This window comes from Festucalex cinctus, chromosome 5 (assembly GCF_051991245.1).
Source record: "Festucalex cinctus isolate MCC-2025b chromosome 5, RoL_Fcin_1.0, whole genome shotgun sequence".
Taxonomy (NCBI): Eukaryota; Metazoa; Chordata; class Actinopteri; order Syngnathiformes; family Syngnathidae; genus Festucalex; species Festucalex cinctus.
In genome coordinates, this window is record NC_135415.1 from 14,056,577 (window position 1) to 14,073,652 (window position 17,076).

At 40.0% G+C, this 17,076-nt stretch overlaps 2 protein-coding genes and 2 long non-coding RNA genes across 4 annotated transcripts; all 4 read right to left on the reverse strand.

Moving 5' to 3' along the window:
- Positions 1-184: 184 nt before the first annotated feature.
- On the reverse strand, positions 185-5,077 carry LOC144019138 (uncharacterized). Its single transcript, XM_077521980.1, has 4 exons — positions 4,810-5,077; positions 3,289-3,889; positions 1,868-2,145; positions 185-1,580 (listed from the first exon to the last, which is right to left on the reverse strand). Exons 1-4 carry the CDS (start codon positions 4,970-4,972, stop codon positions 541-543), a joined length of 2,082 nt encoding a protein of 693 aa, XP_077378106.1. The 5' UTR covers positions 4,973-5,077; the 3' UTR covers positions 185-540.
- A 106-nt stretch (positions 5,078-5,183) lies between these two features.
- Positions 5,184-16,592, reverse strand: LOC144019139 (uncharacterized). Its single transcript, XM_077521981.1, has 4 exons — positions 16,260-16,592; positions 15,425-16,065; positions 8,669-8,861; positions 5,184-6,137 (listed from the first exon to the last, which is right to left on the reverse strand). The coding sequence occupies exons 1-4, from the start codon at positions 16,435-16,437 to the stop codon at positions 5,389-5,391; spliced, it is 1,761 nt and encodes a 586-aa protein (XP_077378107.1). The 5' UTR covers positions 16,438-16,592; the 3' UTR covers positions 5,184-5,388.
- LOC144019066 (uncharacterized) lies at positions 9,482-12,292 on the reverse strand. The gene is made up of 2 exons (XR_013283584.1): positions 11,959-12,292; positions 9,482-11,127 (listed from the first exon to the last, which is right to left on the reverse strand). It is a non-coding gene; the product is annotated as an uncharacterized LOC144019066 (long non-coding RNA).
- On the reverse strand, positions 12,492-14,678 carry LOC144019065 (uncharacterized). The gene is made up of 3 exons (XR_013283583.1): positions 14,323-14,678; positions 13,132-13,306; positions 12,492-12,900 (listed from the first exon to the last, which is right to left on the reverse strand). It is a non-coding gene; the product is annotated as an uncharacterized LOC144019065 (long non-coding RNA).
- Positions 16,593-17,076: the final 484 nt, after the last annotated feature.

A 17,076-nucleotide genomic window follows, 5' to 3' on the forward strand; every position in this document is an offset into this window, starting at 1 on the left:
TGAAAATGACATCACAAGGGCTCAGGTAACCAATCACAGCTCAGCTTGTGAATGTCACATGACCAAACTTAGAAAACAGGTGAGCTGTCATTGGTTACCTGAGCACTTGTGATGTCATTTTCAGTCGACAGCAAGTTGCAAAATGTGTTTTTAAAGGTACTAATTGTATGTGAAAAATAATGAAAGTATCAAATTAATTATGGACAAAATATTAACTTTTTATTGCTATAATGGGCTAAATAAGTGAATTATCCCTTTAATTATCGACAAAATATTAACTTTTTACTGCTGTAAATGGCTCAATGAGTCAAGTATCCCTTTAACAACTCTATTTGAAGTCTATTTGAAGAACCTTAGAAAAACAATTTTTTTAAAAATTATTTTTTTTTAAACTATCCAGCCCGATACTACAGAAGTGTTCCTCACACCCTTGCCAAATTTACCTGCGCCGACAAAAAACAAAACGTTTAACCCGAAAGCTCAACAATTCCTTACTAGATAGTTCTCAGTCGAGTTGATGGCATGAAGGGATGAAGAGGTTTACTCCCCGCCGTGCGCCCGCAAGTGTGCGCTTAAATTGCTGCGATGCACGAAGCTTTCGCCGCAAAGCGAGCACGTGAACGCGTTCCCCCCCGCGTGCGTCTTCAAGTGCGACTCCATGTGCGCCTTTTGCGTGAAGCGTTTCTCGCACAGCGGGCAAGCGAAAGGCCTCTCGCCGCTGTGCGTCCTCATGTGCAGCACCATGTTGGCCTTGTGCGTGAACGCCTTGGCGCAAACGGCGCAAGCGAAGGGTTTCTCCCCCGTGTGTGTCTTCCTGTGCGCCACCATGTTGGGCTTGTGTGAGAAGGCCTTCCCGCACAGCGGGCAGGCGAAGGGCTTCTCGCCCGTGTGCGTCCGGGCGTGCGACGCCAGGCTCTCCTTGCGGAAGAAGGTGGCGCCGCACACGGAGCAGCCGTGGGGTTTCTCGCCCGTGTGCGTCTTCCTGTGTGCCACCATGTTGGGCTTGTGGAAGAACGACTTGCCGCAAACGGCGCAGACGAAGGGCTTCTCTCCCGTGTGCGTCCTCTCGTGCGCCACCAGGGAGATCTTCTGGGCGAAGCCTTTGCCGCACGCCGGGCAGCTGAATGGCTTCTCCCCCGTGTGGATCCTCACGTGCGACACCATGTTGGACTTTTTGGCGAAGGTTTTGCCGCAAACGGAGCAGCGAAAGGGTTTCCCGAGCGTGTGGGTCCGCACATGGACGTCCAAACCATTCTGACTGGAGAAGATTTGACCGCAAACGGCGCAAGTGAAGGGGCTGACGCCGGTGTGTGTGTCATCATCACCTTCGCGGTCCGAGTGGGTCGTCAACGGTTCTTCCGCGTGGTCGTCGGCCTCGTCGCCACTGCTTTGATTGCACTCGGGTGCTTTGTCGTCTTCGCTCTTCACGGAGATTATCGTTAGAGGCAAATGGCTGATGCTGGCCTCTTCATCTTTAACGTAACGACGCTCCTCTTTGACGTAAGATGGCCGCATGACATTGGATAACCCAAACTGTGGAAATGGTTGTTGAACTTGACAACCAGTTAGCTGCGGACCATCTGTGGGGCAGAAATTCCTTTGTAAACGTGGCTTAAATGTATGCATGATACAAAATAATGCATAAAATGTCATTTACAGTTTTTAATCGTCACCGGAAGTGCTGAAATTTCCACAATATGACTTTATTTTGCTTCAATATTGTACGATAATCATCCATTGTTATCATGGATACATTTGAAAGATAGCAACATTTTTTAACTGAGGAGGGGAGCGTAATAAACATGAAAGTGCAAAATAGAGAAAGTAGGCGTGTTAAATAATGCTATTGAAATGTGAACAAACAGACCTTGGATGTGCATCACCGTCTTCGCAGCTTCCAGTTGCCGTCGTTGTCGCTCGTTCTCTTTTCTCGCTCGACAAAGTTGCTCCTCATACGACGCCATTGTTGTTTCAAAAAGCACGTAGATTTCTTCAGCGGCCGCAATTAGGCGCTCCCTCACCAACTCTTTCAACATTTTAAACGTTTTTTTTTGTTTTTTTTTAATCCGCCTCACCAGTTTGTTTTGCAGCTCTGGCGACTTTTCGCCTCGTTTGTAACTTCCGCCTTTTTCTTCTTCGGTGGTGCTTTAATACGGCCGCAATGTAAACGCAGCGTTAAATTGCCCCATCTTGCGACGGAATGTATTTTTGAATGAATTTTAAACATGAACAAAACTAACTGCTCTGCTTTCGTAATAAACCAGATATGTATTTTAAAAAAAAAACTGTAAATGGCTAAAAATAGCAAAAATATACAGGAGAAAAATGTAAAAAAATAAAAATAAATTATAAACAAATGTAAAAAGTGTAAAAGGTGTAAAGCACGTTGAATTGTTTCTTTACATGATAAGGTGCGATAAAAGTTGACTTGACTTTTGCCCACTAACAACATACATTAAATATGTAACATATTTAGACAGAATAGTGGGATTTAACCACAGATTGAGCGCGGTTTCATTCCTGTACTTGTCTAAATATGATGCTTCTATTCAGCTTTAAATTTGTTCAAGTTTGGTTATAGTTTTAAGATGACACACTCTGGCCCCACAGAATGAAATGTGAAATTTCTATTGCTCGTACAGAGCATATTTCCCCTTGGAAATTGCAATCCCCCCTTCTGAACATTTTGTTGAAGAAAATATTAACATAATTTATGCTCTTCATGAATTACCCTTTGCATTCGTTAGCAAATGAACATGAAAATACTGGAAAATGATTGGTCAGAATTCAAATTGTCATTATAGCAAACAGAATGTCTTTTTTTAATGATTGTGGAACATGTACAGTATAATGAATACTTTTGTACCCTTTACACGTGAGGTTTACATTTTGAGAACAAAGCATTACGTCCATAAGTACATCTTTTTGTTTTACACATATAATCCCGCAAGGGAAAATAACCAGACAACACATATATATGTACAATATATTCGACATTTTAAAATTTTTAAGTGATCAAATCTTTTCTACACATATTTTTATGTGGGCCCTGAAAACCTATGTACAAATTAGTAAATTACAAATTTAGACTGTGTCATTCCTAAGACCTTTCAAGTGTCATTTTTAAGAATAATTATGGTCTTCATTTTGGAAAAACAAATTGAAGACAACCTGGTCAGGGCCCACTTTTTTTTTTTAATGCAGTTTTATCAACAATAAAACTGATAAGATGACAATATTTAGCTTCAGAATAAGTTCGGACTACTGTAAAACCTCTATTCCATTTTGTGTTTTCGCATGTGTGTATTCAAATTGCACTTATAACTAAACCTCATGTCACAAACGGAACAACTAAAGGGTTTCTCTCCTGTATGTGTTATCATGTGTGATCTAAGATGTGACTTTTGAACGAAGGCTTTGCCACAAACTAAGCAGATGAAGGGCTTTTCTCCCGTGTGTTTTCTCATGTGTATAATCAATACCGAATTGTTGGCCAAAACTTTACCACAGACTGAGCAGATGAAACCTTTTTTATGCGTTTGTGAAGTTTCCTTGTTGCCATGAGTTGACTTATTCGGAAAATATGTCAAAAGTTTGTCCGCGCTGTCGCCGTCACTGTCTGACAGCGGAGCAAAGACGTTCTGTGGCGATGGTCCTCCGTAGAGCTCTCCATCCGGACTGTAATAATGAAGCTGCGACCACTCGGGCGTTTTGTCTTGATCGCCGTCACGTTCCTCAAAGACACCGGTCAGGTGAAACTTGTTGACATCAACTTCCTCTTCTTCCTCCTTAATATCAGGGGACTGTGGATGCTCCACTTCCTCTTTAGAGTGTGAGGGCTGTGGATCATCCTGCTTCAAACTGGAGCTGTCTTCACGCTGTTTGACGCCTGTAGGCCAAGAGCAGACACTTCAGCATTATGCAGAGCTTCAACTAATGATTATTTCAGTACTTATCTTTTCCTAACTTGATGAATCAGATTGAAAAAAATAATTTGCAGTCACTTTATTAAATAAACAGGACATTATATCAAATTGAATGACAATGCAGAATAGTGCATGAACAGGCTGGTATATTAGTTTTTTTGGTACTGTACAATAAATGTACAATGTATAAATGTCAATGTAAGTTAAGTTTATTCACCAAATTGACACACAACGTCTATTTTTTCCAAGTATTTATAAAGGGCGGTTTACTCTTGAACATTTAAGTCATTTTTTTTGTTTACTAACAGTCTTCATATAATTTTATCAAGAACGGTAATGATAAATAACGATAAACTAAATAATTACGCAATTTGGCGGATACTAGCATTTGTAGTTGCTATAATTAAAAATGCAGTATTTGTTTCATGGGGGTGGGGGATGTTTTACAAGTACACTAGTAATCGTTTCAAACGCTGTTTAAATGTCACATGACGCCAAGGCCGTGTTACGATTGGCTGAATGGAAAACTCAAAATGGCTTCCACCGCTTTGTTTTGCCTGCTAGCCTTTATCTGTAAAAAAAAAAGAAAAAAAAAAAGAAACTTATCGTGCAGCTAAAGGAATAATATGAAATAATTTTTACAAAAAGCGATTGTATTTCATAACTTTGCATTTTGGGCGTTCCGATTGTGTAGTCGTTTGAAAACAAATTAAGTCGGGCAGGAGTGCTTAAGTAAACCGGACGACTAATTCATTAACATTTTGGTCTTGCTTAAAGAGAGAGAAAAAAAAAACTACCATCATTTATACACTCTTAAACATCCAACGAGATGATTAAACGTTGTAAATATTATAAATATTACGTATAACTTTCGTGAATATACCTTCGACGCGTAGTCCAGTTTTGTCGTAAATGGCTTTTAATTGGTCGATCTCTTGTCTCGCTCGACGAAGTTGCTCTTCGTACGATGAAACTGTTCTTGCGAATAGTCCGTAGATTTCATCGGCAGCCGTGATCAGTCGCTCCCTTATCAACTCCTTCAACATTTTACACGTTGTCGTGTAGCTAACGCGCCTAGCTCTTTGTCCCTGGTGGCTAAAGCGTGGATCCGCTATGTACCTTATTCTATGTGCCTTCTTCTTCTTCTTCGATGGTGCTCTCAGGGCGGAAACGCAGTCGGACGTCAAACAGCCGCCATCTTGCAGCGGTATTGACGACAAAATTGGACCAAAAGCAGCAAATAAACGGACATAAACGTGATGCTATATGTTTTATACATTTTTTTTTTGCATCGATTTACAGGTGACGTTCACATTTGTCATATTTATACAATAATACACAAAAGGGAAAATCGTTTGTGAAATGTCAAAATGATAAACACCTGTGTGAGATGGAGATAATTGTAATGTACAGCACAGTAAAACAGTACATTTACTGTTCTTAAGAAAAAAGAAAAGAAAAACTACTCTGAAGCTTTTTTCATTCTCTCTGTGTTATGTACACGCATGTGCACCTTCAAACTGGACCTATGACGGAAGTTTACGCCACAAACTGAGCAATTATAGGGTTTTTCTCCTGTGTGTGTTCTCATATGTATTTCCAAATGATACCTCCGAGAAAACGTTTTATGACAAACTAAACAACTAAAGGGTCTTTCCCCAGTGTGCGTTTTCATGTGTGTTGCAATGCTTGGCTTTTGAGCAAATCTTTTGCCACAAACTGGGCATGCAAACGGTTTCTCTCCTGTGTGTGTCCTCAAGTGTATATTCAAGATGGAATTGGCAGAAAAACTTTTATTACAAAAAGAGCAGGCGAAACGTTGCTCAGGCGTTTGCGAAGTTTCCTTGTTGCCAGGAGTTGTCTCTGACTGCTTGTTGTCACCTTCGCCATATGCGTCGCTCCTTAAAGATTCTTCTGCGTTCCCGCTGTCAAAGAGTGGAGCGAAAAGGTTGTTCGATGGTGGTCCCCCACGCTGGTCTCCACTTGGACCGTGATGCAGCTGCAACCACTTGGGTGGTTCGTCTTCGTCATCCCCTGAGATGCCAGTCAGTGGGAACTCGATGATGTCTTCCTCCTTAATGTGGGGGGGCTGTGGATCCTTTGCATCCTCTTGAATGTAGATGGGCTGCGGATTCGCCTCTTCCCTGTTAAACTCGAGGGACTGCGGATGCTCCGACCCCGAACTGGAGCTCCCCCATTGTTGCTGTATATCTGCGAGACACGTGCAACACAAACGCGGTTAGGCTCACGTACATTTATTCCGTTCTATTGTCATCTACTGTCAGTGTCAGGTTAACCTGTTTGACATTTATTAAACACAACAAAAAAAGGAGAGAAGACAGTTCAAAGCTCGCAAGGGTAGAGGAGAGGAACTGACTGATACAATTCACGACTGCACTCTCTGAAAAAAAAAATGTGTGCATGTGAGTGGAAGATTGCTGAATATGTGTGGTCAAGTTTGCAATAATTTCTGAACAGACTGGCTCTAACCATTCTGCTGCGTTAGATGTTCTGGTTCTTGTGCTTCTTGAATCTTCTGTTAAGATAACATGAAGCTAGGCTATATGAATGTGAGTGTGGAGCAGAGCAAAGCATTCTTCATTGCAGCAAATGTATGATAACATATTTACAATTATTCTTATATCTACAAAGTCTTTTTTTTTTTTTGCATTTTAAATAATAGTTCCGTGTGGTGATTCTCAAGGCTAAATTTTAGGCCCTTTATTGTTCAATTATGCTCCTCCTCGGTGGTGTTGCCAGGAGGGACAGAGTGTCTTTGCGTGTCCAGAAAAGTGAGATATAAATCTGAAGTATTGTTATTATTACTGTCCCCTGATGAAAAAAAAGTCAATTGAATTTGCTTTTTAAAACACATCAAATCCTGTACAGCAGAGAACTTTCTCCAGCTAAACTAGGGGAAAAAAATGAAGTTTTTGTCATCGGTATTGAGGCACAGAGTACTTTGAGCTACAATTGTTCATGTATAAAAAGTACTCTTAAAAAAAAATATAGTTTGATTTAATCTTAAAAATAGGGTGCATGAGGCGCTTCAGTGATGCTGCTGATGCAACGTATTTTTGTTGTTGGATGTAGGTGACTTTTGTTCATTTTTCTGTATTACACTGCACCCCAGTGGACAAGAGGGGTAGAGCAGAAGGAGCAGCACACCAAATTGAAATGGAGCATTATGATACGCAAACTGATCTTTAGAAATTTATTGAACTTTAAAGTGCAATACTTAATATTCCTTTCTAAACATCTGGGACCAGTCGTTTTTCACTTTGTCATTTTATGCCGGTTTAACGTTTTCCAATTTCCTGTCTGTTCATCCCAGCTGAACAAAACGGTCACAAAAACATAACCATTTGTATTTAAGTAGCACATCCGGATATTATCTTTTGATTGAGAGCAAAGATGAAAGCAGGTCACGTCCTCCTCTGTGACTTTGCCAAGATGTACTGCGGCTGGGGCACCCTTAAAACTGCTGGGTTAAAAATAAAACATAACCCAGCAGTCTCAAGAGTGAGTAGCTGCATGAAGCAAATGGGGAACGGCCTATTCATGCGTGCTCCTCTGATGACAAGCATCAGGTTGTATTTGAAATGTCTCCTTACATGCAAGTTCTTGTTAAATAGTACCTTTAACAACGTTGGGTCCATTTTGTAATTCAACTGTTGGGTCAAGTTTACACAACAGTTGTGTTTTTGTTTTGTTTTTTGTTTATTCTTAGCCCAGCACAGACACTTTGGACGTTGTTTTTGTTTCAGCGGTGGCTTGAGTCATGGAATTTTACAGCTGTAGCCCATGTCATGCAGACAGCGGTTGTGCTTGATGCACTGACCTGGCTTCAGTCCACTTCTTAAGGAAGATCCCCTAGATTTTTCAATCACTGTTGCTCGACATCCTCTCCTGTGCACCTTTTCAGGACACGTGTTCCCTTACTCTTAATGTCCGTGCCGTGTGAGCATCCACCATATTTTGGAATTTCTTTTTGAGACCATTTTCTCCTTATGGAGAGTGTCAATGATGGTTTTCTGCAGAAACGTCAAGTCAGCTGTCTTCCCCATGAATCCGAAGCCTACTGAACTCGACTGAGACCATTGAAAGGCAGAGGAAAAACTGCAGTTGTTCTGCATGAACTAGTTTACAAAACTGGGACACAGAGAGCCTATAATGTTGAGCTAGATTGTCACGATATTCTTTGATTCTTATTTTGTGAAACACCCTTTTTTATTATTATTATTTTGTCAAAGGTTTGAAATATTTTACTTTTTGTACTGTGGTGAAGTTATGTAACATGCAAGTTTCACTTTTTGAAACAAATGACTGAAATAAATAGCCTAACACTTTTTTTTTGTACTAATACAGGACACAGAATACACCGTTTGCTATTTGAGTGAGGACCACGTGACGTCAGTATTTATTTTCATTGATGGTGTTGCACTTCGAAGCAAACGTTTTTGTGTACTGAATTTTCGCGCGAGAGATTATGTGACGTCAATATCAGTCAACACATTACATGACAACAGGGGGGCGAATAACGTTTTTCATAAAAAAAAAAAAAAAAAAAAGTTGTACTTGTATTGTTTCCTTCAAAACAAAAGGAACAACACAGTTATGCCACAATTTTATTAATATTGGCCACTTTACACACAGCATTGATTTTAAAATAAATTACTGCCGTTTAAAAACAATTTATTGCATTAATAAATGGTTGCAACGAGAAATGTTAATGAACAAACCTTTGACCCGTATCACAATTTGAGCGTTGCAAACATGCTCCAGTTGTAGTCGATGTCGTTCGGTCTCCTCTCTCGCTCGACGAAGTTGCTCCTCGTACGACGCGATCGTTTTCTCAAAAAGTCCGAAGATTTCGTCGGCGGCCGCAATGAGTCGCTCCCTTACCAACTCCTTCAACATGTTTGGTGTTCCAATCTATTCTAGGCAGTTTATCGAGAACAGAAAATCACAGTTTAACCTAGCGTTTTGTCCCTCGTCATCCGCTCCAGGCGAAACTAGGACAGTTATGCTAACTTCCGGCTTTTTCTTCTTCAATGGTGCTTTGACTGCTACACTGCTCGTACGTTAGACGGCCGCCATCTTGCGGCGGTATTGACGACGGCTCAAGACGAGTACTGTGAAGGGGAAAAAATGAAAACGTCGGAATTAAAATCCTCTCAAATGTTTCTTCTTTAATGGTAGATTTGGCCCTCTCCCCTTCATAGATAAAATAGTTAAATAAATGGTTCATCTTATGTTTCCCCCCATTTTATCTTTTTGTTGTTGTTGCAATATTCATGTAAACTCATACTTTTCTATAATTTGCTCTCGTGGCATATTTTTACACTTCATAATTACATATATTTCTATTCTAACAAATTTCCATCTGTAATGCTTGTGCTTTTATACTTACATAATTTGATATCTCTATCTGTCCTATCTTTATATGATCAAATTGATTTAATCAGCATTTTAACTTGTTCTTCAATCATCGATTTACCTTTAACTCACTCATCCTCAGTCCTTGGTTCCATTTCACTTAACCCCACGATAAGTGAAATCCATTATGTTTATTAAAAAAAAAAAAAAAATAAATAAATTAAAAAAACACTAAGCATGTTTTTTTTTGCATTCATGGCACATATTTTTCTTTAAAAAAATCTTTAAACAAACACAATTTTAAAATGATACAAACACATTTAAACATATTGAGAGAATAAGGGTAAGGGCTAAGAAAAAAAAATATTGCAGTGTACCGATTCCTCTAAATAGCCTACTAACAGTAAACAAATCCCGCTTTTTCCAAAGTTACTTCAAAATACACATCAAGAATCATGACCAAAGACGTACACTATAAAAACTATCATCTATATCTAAAATCTATAGCCATTGATTCCTGTAGGCATAAAAATCAGTCATACAGAGGGCTTGATATTCAATCAATAACCTTGAGCAAAAACTTTTTTTGAAATTTCAAATACCACTCCAAGATGGCTGCATCACTTTTTTTTTAAACTGAAGCTCTGCTTTTAACATTCACAGAATGAACACATAAATATAAGTTCAAAGTTTCCATATTTCCTTATTAACCTTCAGCAAAAACTAGGCTGTGCTTGAACTACTTCCTGTTTTTGGTACTCTTCTTTGGTCAAAGTTAGTGTCAAAATTAAGTGTGCCCCCCTCGACTGGCTGGCAGTGGAATTACAAAATAAAAGAGGAGGAAGAACAAAACAGTTTTGGACCATGTGCAATAAATCCAAACAAGACCAGAAACGTGAACTCACAATGAAGATGAGACCAAAGACGACATTTTCATCCATTGCCCGTGGTTGGTCAAAACAAACGTGCACAAGATGCCCGCATCATCCAATCAGCACTAAGTGTACAGAATGTCCCTCCTTTCCAGAACGGATCTGCCGAGTTAAGTTCCAGATTGATCATGTGAAGAACTCCCTTGAGCGAATCACAATTATCAATCTGGCTTGTGAGGTTATCCATTGATCAAGTGTAAGTATTTTCATTTATTTCTTCTCTTTGTGTTGAGTGCGCATGTGCAAATTCAAAGTCGTCCGACGACCGAATCTTCCGCCACAGATGGAGCAACTAAAGGGTTTTTCTCCCGTGTGCGTTCTCATGTGTGATACAACATGTTGCTTTTGAGTGAACGCTTTACCACAAGTTTTACAACAAAAAGGTTTTTCTCCAGTGTGCGTTCTCACGTGTGCTACCATGGTTGCCTTTTGAGAAAACTTTTTACCACAAATCGAGCAGCGGAAGGGTTTCTCCCCGGTGTGCGTTCTCAAGTGATTTATCAACACCGACATGTTCGACATGCACCTGCCGCAAACTGAGCAGGAAAAACCCTGTTTCCACGTTGTTGACGTTTCCTCGTTGCCAAAAGTGGTCTTCTTTTCGGAGCAATTCGACTGCTTGTCGTCACTTTCGTGGTCTGCGTCGCTCCTCAGAGGTTCTTCGGTGACATCGCAGTCTGACAGCGGAGCTAAGAGCCCGTCCGGTGGAGGTCCTCCACTTGGACTGCGATCTGTGAGCTGTAACAACTTAGACGTTTCTTTCCCGTCATCTTCGCTCTCCGCAGTGAGAGGCAACTTGGTCACGTCAGCGTTTTCCTTTTCCTCCTTAATGTGGGTGGGCTGTGGATGCTCCTGCTCCAAACTGGAGCTCCCCCCATGCTGCTGGACGTCTGCAAAGCACGCGTAATAAACACAGTTTAGCTCACACATACATTGCCATTCTGCCAGTTTTGAAGCTATTTATTGTATTTTTTAAATTTATTTAATAACTATTTATTGCAATTTCAACAATACATTGGAATTGAATCCTTTAGATTAAAACTTGTCTGTGTTGTTCAATGCAATTATTTAAACACAGTTTTGTACTTTACAATATTTAAATGCATAGTTAATGTTTAAAAGTTTTTTAGTACAATAAATAAATAAATACTATTTCAAATACTTTTCAGGAATAAAACAAACTTATGCTTCGTTTTTGATGAAAACTACCTTATGGTGGGACTTGATCAAGTACGGTAGTTTTTGAGCTGGTACTTGGTAGCAATTCCGATTTAGACTGCTTCAATATTTTTTTTTTTTTTTTTTAATATACATCATATTTTCACTGACTTTCATACACTGTACTTGAAAGTACTTAAAAATGGAGAATTGAGTTAGGGTACATTTCTAAACTGAACAAGGTGGTTCACGTGACAGTGAGCCTGTCACGTGACGCCACGGCAGCGTTTTGATTGGCTGATTGTGAAAATCAAGATGGCTGCCGTCGGTTAGTTCATATAGATTTTCTACTTCTAGCCAAAGTGAATATTTATGAATTAAAGCGTTACGAATGTGTCGTCTTTTAATAGCAAATCGACACTCTTAGTCGTGGGAAAAAATACTTATGTTTAATCAAAGCTCATATTATTTTGTTTTCGCTGTTAGTACAACAAGCGCGTCGGCTTTGATGCCATTAATAGGTATATAAAATGTAATGTCAATTAGAAATTTGCTGAACAGACCATCAATACGTAGCACAACTTTAGTGTTGCAAACAGCTTCCATTTGTAGTCGGTGTCGTTCGGTCTCCTGCCTGGCTCGACAAAGTTGCTCCTCGTACGCCGCGATCGTTCTTTCAAACAATCCGAAGATTTCGTCGGCGGCCGCGATCAGTCGCTCCCTGACTAAATTTTTCAACATTTTTGATGTTGTGCGCAGTTCAACGAGTACAGGAATAAGAATTGACCCGCGTGGTCCAATGTGGTGGACTCCTATGTGTTTCAGGTTAACTTTTTTCCCCCTTCTTCTTCGATAATGGTTTTACGGCAGCACTGCATCTTCTGGTACGTTTGACGGTCGCCATCTTGCGGCGGTTTGCCACCATAGCCCTCCACAAAAACTGTTTCAAACATGATACACATCTGTATCAAAGATAAACACATATACTCAAATCATGGCTTTTTTCGTAGCACACTACAAAATTTTCAAGAGTAACCAGTATACAATGTAAAATAAAATACAATAAAAAAAAAACACAAGAAAAAGCTAAGGCTTTTCACATAACATGTATATTTTTCAATTATAGAAATAAGTTTAATTGCATTCTTATTTTCCATCTCTTCGAGAAAGAAACAAAGCAGCACGTTGTCTACATTTTTTTTTACTTTGGTTGTCACATTTTTAAGGTTTTTCTCCATCTACACCGTACGTGTCGCACTCCAAAGGTTTTTCTTCCACGTCATCGCTGTGTGACAGTGGAGCTAAGAGGTTGTCTGGTGGCAATCCTCCACTTGGATTGTAAATGATAAAGCTGTGACGACTCAGGCGGTCTGTCTTTGTCGTCTTTACGCTTCACCGCGACAACAACAGTCGGCGGACTGTTGCTGACCTCGTCTTCCTCCTTAATGTGGGGATCTGTGGTTGCTCCGGCTTCAAATTGGAGCTCCCTCTGTGCTGCCGGACATCTGCACGACACAATGCGCAAAATTATTATTGCTAACCCTAAATTGTTATGTTATTAAAAACTCATAACAGAGCTGTTATGTTCATCCAAGAAGGAATTTAACTGCATGTAACGCTTTTTTTCCTTCTGAATTTTTGATAAATTAAATAAAATAAAAGGCTACTGTCCAAATATTTTTGGGCCTAACTGTATTTTCCCCAAAACTAGAAAGTAAGCTACATATACTTCTTACCTAGTAGAGTTCACAGAGCTGTCATCCAAGTTGAAGCTGGGGTCCAAAGGAGACACTTCGCCCCATTTTCGTTTCAGTGTTGTCCAACTTGCCTTGGGACTTTCAGGAAGAGGGCTTTCCGTGAAAGTCCCAGTGTCACAAGACACACTTCGGCTATGGGCTCGGGCCTGGAGGGCTGTAAAAAAATAAAATAAAAAATAAATCAAGCAAAAATATTTATTATAGCGTTCATAATATTAAAAAAAAACATACATTGTTTGAATTGAGCAAATCTGCAATAAAAATCTCATTACTGTATACTGTAATAAGAGAAATCACCTTTGCTACGCCTGCAAGGTTTCAGATTAGCCTGAACAAATGCATGCTTATTGATGACACGCTCAGTCTGGCAAGCAAATTTCTCGGGTTGATTTTGGCTGAAAACATATAAAGAGTAAATAATGTTTATTAAAAAAAAAATACACCGTGCTACTAAAGACAGAAAGACAAGTTTCTGTAGTATAGTTAATTTCTGTTTGCTTCAAGCACTGTAAATATTTCAAAGTCTGAACATTCGAGAGACAGCATTTGTTTTACTTCACTAATGCCATCATTCGGTGGAAGCAAAACTGCAGCAGAATCGCTGTCGTATCTACACCCCGGTGTTTTTTGGTTATTATCTTTGTAAGTGATTCAGCGCTTTATGATTGTAAAAAAAAAAGAATTAATAATAATAATAATAATAATAATAATAAGTGCTGTGTTTTATAACTGTCGGTGATAATATTTGTTGATCATCTACCCCTAAATGTAGACGTCACAAGTCACAAATGGCGGCCAACTTGGTGAAAGGAAGCTCTCCGCTCATTGAAAAGAATTGGGTTTTGGATTATTTCGATTTCAAAATGTGATGCAATGTCGTCTGACTATAAAATTCTGCCTTATTCGTATGATAGCCAGCACAGGCAAAAGCAATACAATAAGTAGTTAGTTTTCACCGTGCATCAGTTGCATTGTGGAAATATCAAAAATACCCGGATGTTCGAAATTGACAGTTAAAAAAATAAATAAACCAGTGTGCTTGCAAATTATTTACGAAAAATGTATCACAATAACAGAAAGGTATAATCGCTGCATATGCACTGCTACTAATCATCAAATCCAATATAGTATAATCTTCATTTTTAACATTTGGAAAAAGTAAACACTCACCACAGGTTGGATTTGGCGCTCGTAACCTCCGCTGTGATGGCGAGGCAACAGTTTCGGTGAGCTTTGGCTCCGTCGTGGAAGTGCAAGGTTGGGCACTGCCTCACTCTTCAAAATAAGCACCTTAGAATAGCCCAGCTCAAACTCCAAGAAGTTGTCGGAATCGCGCGTAAAATGTTGTTTCCAAACTCCGGCTCTAGGCGGAAGTTCACTGCAGTTCTCCCCCCGGCCAATAACGCAACCACCGGCGCCTCATCTCGAAATCCAGTGGATTGTTACAGCAACCCACGACCTTACACTTTCTCCCCATCATAACAAACAATCGGGAAACACAATGATACCGCGCATGCGCAGCAGGTCAGCCTAACTACGGCAACTACGCTTGGATAAAATTCGTGGCTGGCCAAATGAGCGTAAAGCGTATGTCTGTGAATTGTGAAAATAATGCAACACTTTAATCTTTTATTCTCCTGTTGAGGGAGGGGGAGAGATTTTGTAATGAATGTGTGGCCAGTAGCAAGACGTAAAGGAAGTTTTAACATACACGCATTATGGTCTATCTATCTATGCAACCATCCATCTTAGACATGTAATAAAAAAAATAGTTCATGCAGTTAAAAAAAATGAATATATATATATAAGTAGGTGTGTAAGTAAATAAATAAATAGAATAGAGAAGTTCAACCTTTGCGTTATAAATAGTAATATAACCCACAATACCATGCGGTAGTCCATTTTGACAGGCCGCATGTACCGAGAATTGTGTTCTCAGTAGCGCTTGTCGTTTCACACGTAGTCAATCAATTAGTCAGTGGAAAATTAAGGTATCACGTAAATCAGGACAATGTAGTAAAAGTATTCTGAGTCACTACACAGGAAGGCTTTTATTTGCTACAAAGAAAAAATTGAAAAAGACAATTCAAACTTTTTTTTTTCCTGGTGAAAGGGGAGTTCGTTCTTTCATTTGGTTGAGTTAGTCGGTGTATATACAGTAAAAATCACTGAACACAATATCTTCTGGGTCTGGAAAATGTCAAAATAATCTAAAATGGCTGACAGTGAATTGTTATTTTAAGTAGACCGCTACCAATTATAAAACATTGACTCTTTCCGTGTTGTGTGTGCGCACGTGTGCAGTCAAACTGGAGCGACGGGAGTAGCTGCCACCACAAATTGAACAACTGAAGGGTTTTTCCCCCGTGTGTATTCTCAAGTGCGACACCATGCTTGGCTTCTGCGTAAACCCTTTACCGCAAAACGAGCAACGGAAGGGTTTCTCTCCAGTGTGCATCCTCATGTGCGAAATCATGCTTGGCTTTTGAGTGAACCTTTTACCGCAAATTGAGCAAGGAAAAGGTTTTTCTCCAGTGTGCGTTATCAGGTGTCGATTCAATATTGATTTTTTAGCAAAGCCTTTGCCACAAACTGAGCAGATAAAATATTGTTCGCGCTTTTTTGACGTTTCCTTGTCGCCGAGAGTTTTTCTCTTCCGGGAAGATTTCTGCTGTTTGTCGTCAACTTCGTGAGCTGGCGGTGGTCCTCCACGGTGCTCTCCACTCGGACTGCGATGACGAAGCCATGACAATTCAGGTGGTTTGTCTTCATTGTCTTCACTCTCCGAGTAGAGGCCAGTTAGTGGGAACTTGCTAACGTCATCCTCCTCCGCTTCCTCCTTAAAGTGGAGGGGCTGTGGATGTTCGTCTCCATCTTTCAAGTGTGTGGGCTGTGGATCGTCCTCCTCGACGTCTGCAGAACACGAACAACACAAACACAGTTTGGCGTCACGTGATTGTGATACTTTCACATGCCCCAACTGTGTGGCTCTGTGTAAATGGATCTCTGTTGTTTCGGATGTTCGGAAATGTCAATATTTGAGCGGTACTGGTACTCATTTAACATTACTTGAAGAGCTATTATCTTGTGGTAAACCGTAAACTGACCTTCACCGCGTATCGCAATGTGAGTGTTGTAAACATCTTCGAGTTGTCGTCGTTGTCGCTCGCTCTGCTCTCTGGCTCGAAAAAGTTGCTCCTCGTACGATGCGATCGTTCTTTCAAACAATGCGAAGATTTCGTCGGCGGCCGCAATCAATCGCTCCCTCACCAATTCTTTCAACATTTTGATGTTAACAGTTCAAAACCCAACGGCGGAAAACAATTTTTTAACGTCACTCTTTGTTTCTCGTCGTCGTTTCGGCGTTAGCAACTATGCGAACTACTTCCGTTTTTTTTCTTTTATTTGTATTGCTGTCGACAAACAAACATGTGTGTGCATTACTGCCACCTACCGGCTGGAGTCAAGCTCAGACGATGCGCGTTTATTTGCTGGATGGATGGATGGATGGATGGATGGATGGATGGATGGATGGATGGATGGATGGAGCAAAGGTCACCACCATTATCCTCATACAATTGTAATTTATGCCTGTATCTGTATGAGTAAGCCTCATTTAACATGTGATATGTAATTTACACACGTTAACTCATTCGCGCCCAGCATTTTCACGGCAGCAATCCCCTTCGCTCCCGGCTGTTTTACTGGATTTTGACTCATTTTGCTAGGCCCACAGAATATTGTGTTCTATTGCTATAAAACATGGAACCTACCAAAAGAAAGAGTAATGTCCTTTCTTTAAGCAGGAAAAAAAATTATATTTCGATATATTTCCGTTTTGCGGCAATTAGCATTAGAATATAGCTAAGTTTAATCAATTTTCACAAATCTATTTAGAATTGTGACGAATTGAGCTTTTTTTCA

Coding starts and splice junctions, on each gene's coding strand:
- LOC144019138 (XM_077521980.1), bottom strand. CDS start 4,972: ATGTTGAAGGAGTTGATAAGGGAGCGACTGATCACGGCTGCCGATGAA. Junction 3,890..4,809: donor AACTGGACTACGCGTCGAAG/GTATATTCACGA, acceptor CTTGGCCTACAG/GCGTCAAACAGCGTGAAGAC. Junction 1,581..1,867: donor GACGGTGATGCACATCCAAG/GTCTGTTTGTTC, acceptor TCTGCCCCACAG/ATGGTCCGCAGCTAACTGGT.
- LOC144019139 (XM_077521981.1), bottom strand. CDS start 16,437: ATGTTGAAAGAATTGGTGAGGGAGCGATTGATTGCGGCCGCCGACGAA. Junction 8,862..15,424: donor GCACACACAACACGGAAAGA/GTCAATGTTTTA, acceptor TGCCTAGAATAG/ATTGGAACACCAAACATGTT. Junction 6,138..8,668: donor AATTGTGATACGGGTCAAAG/GTTTGTTCATTA, acceptor CGTGTCTCGCAG/ATATACAGCAACAATGGGGG.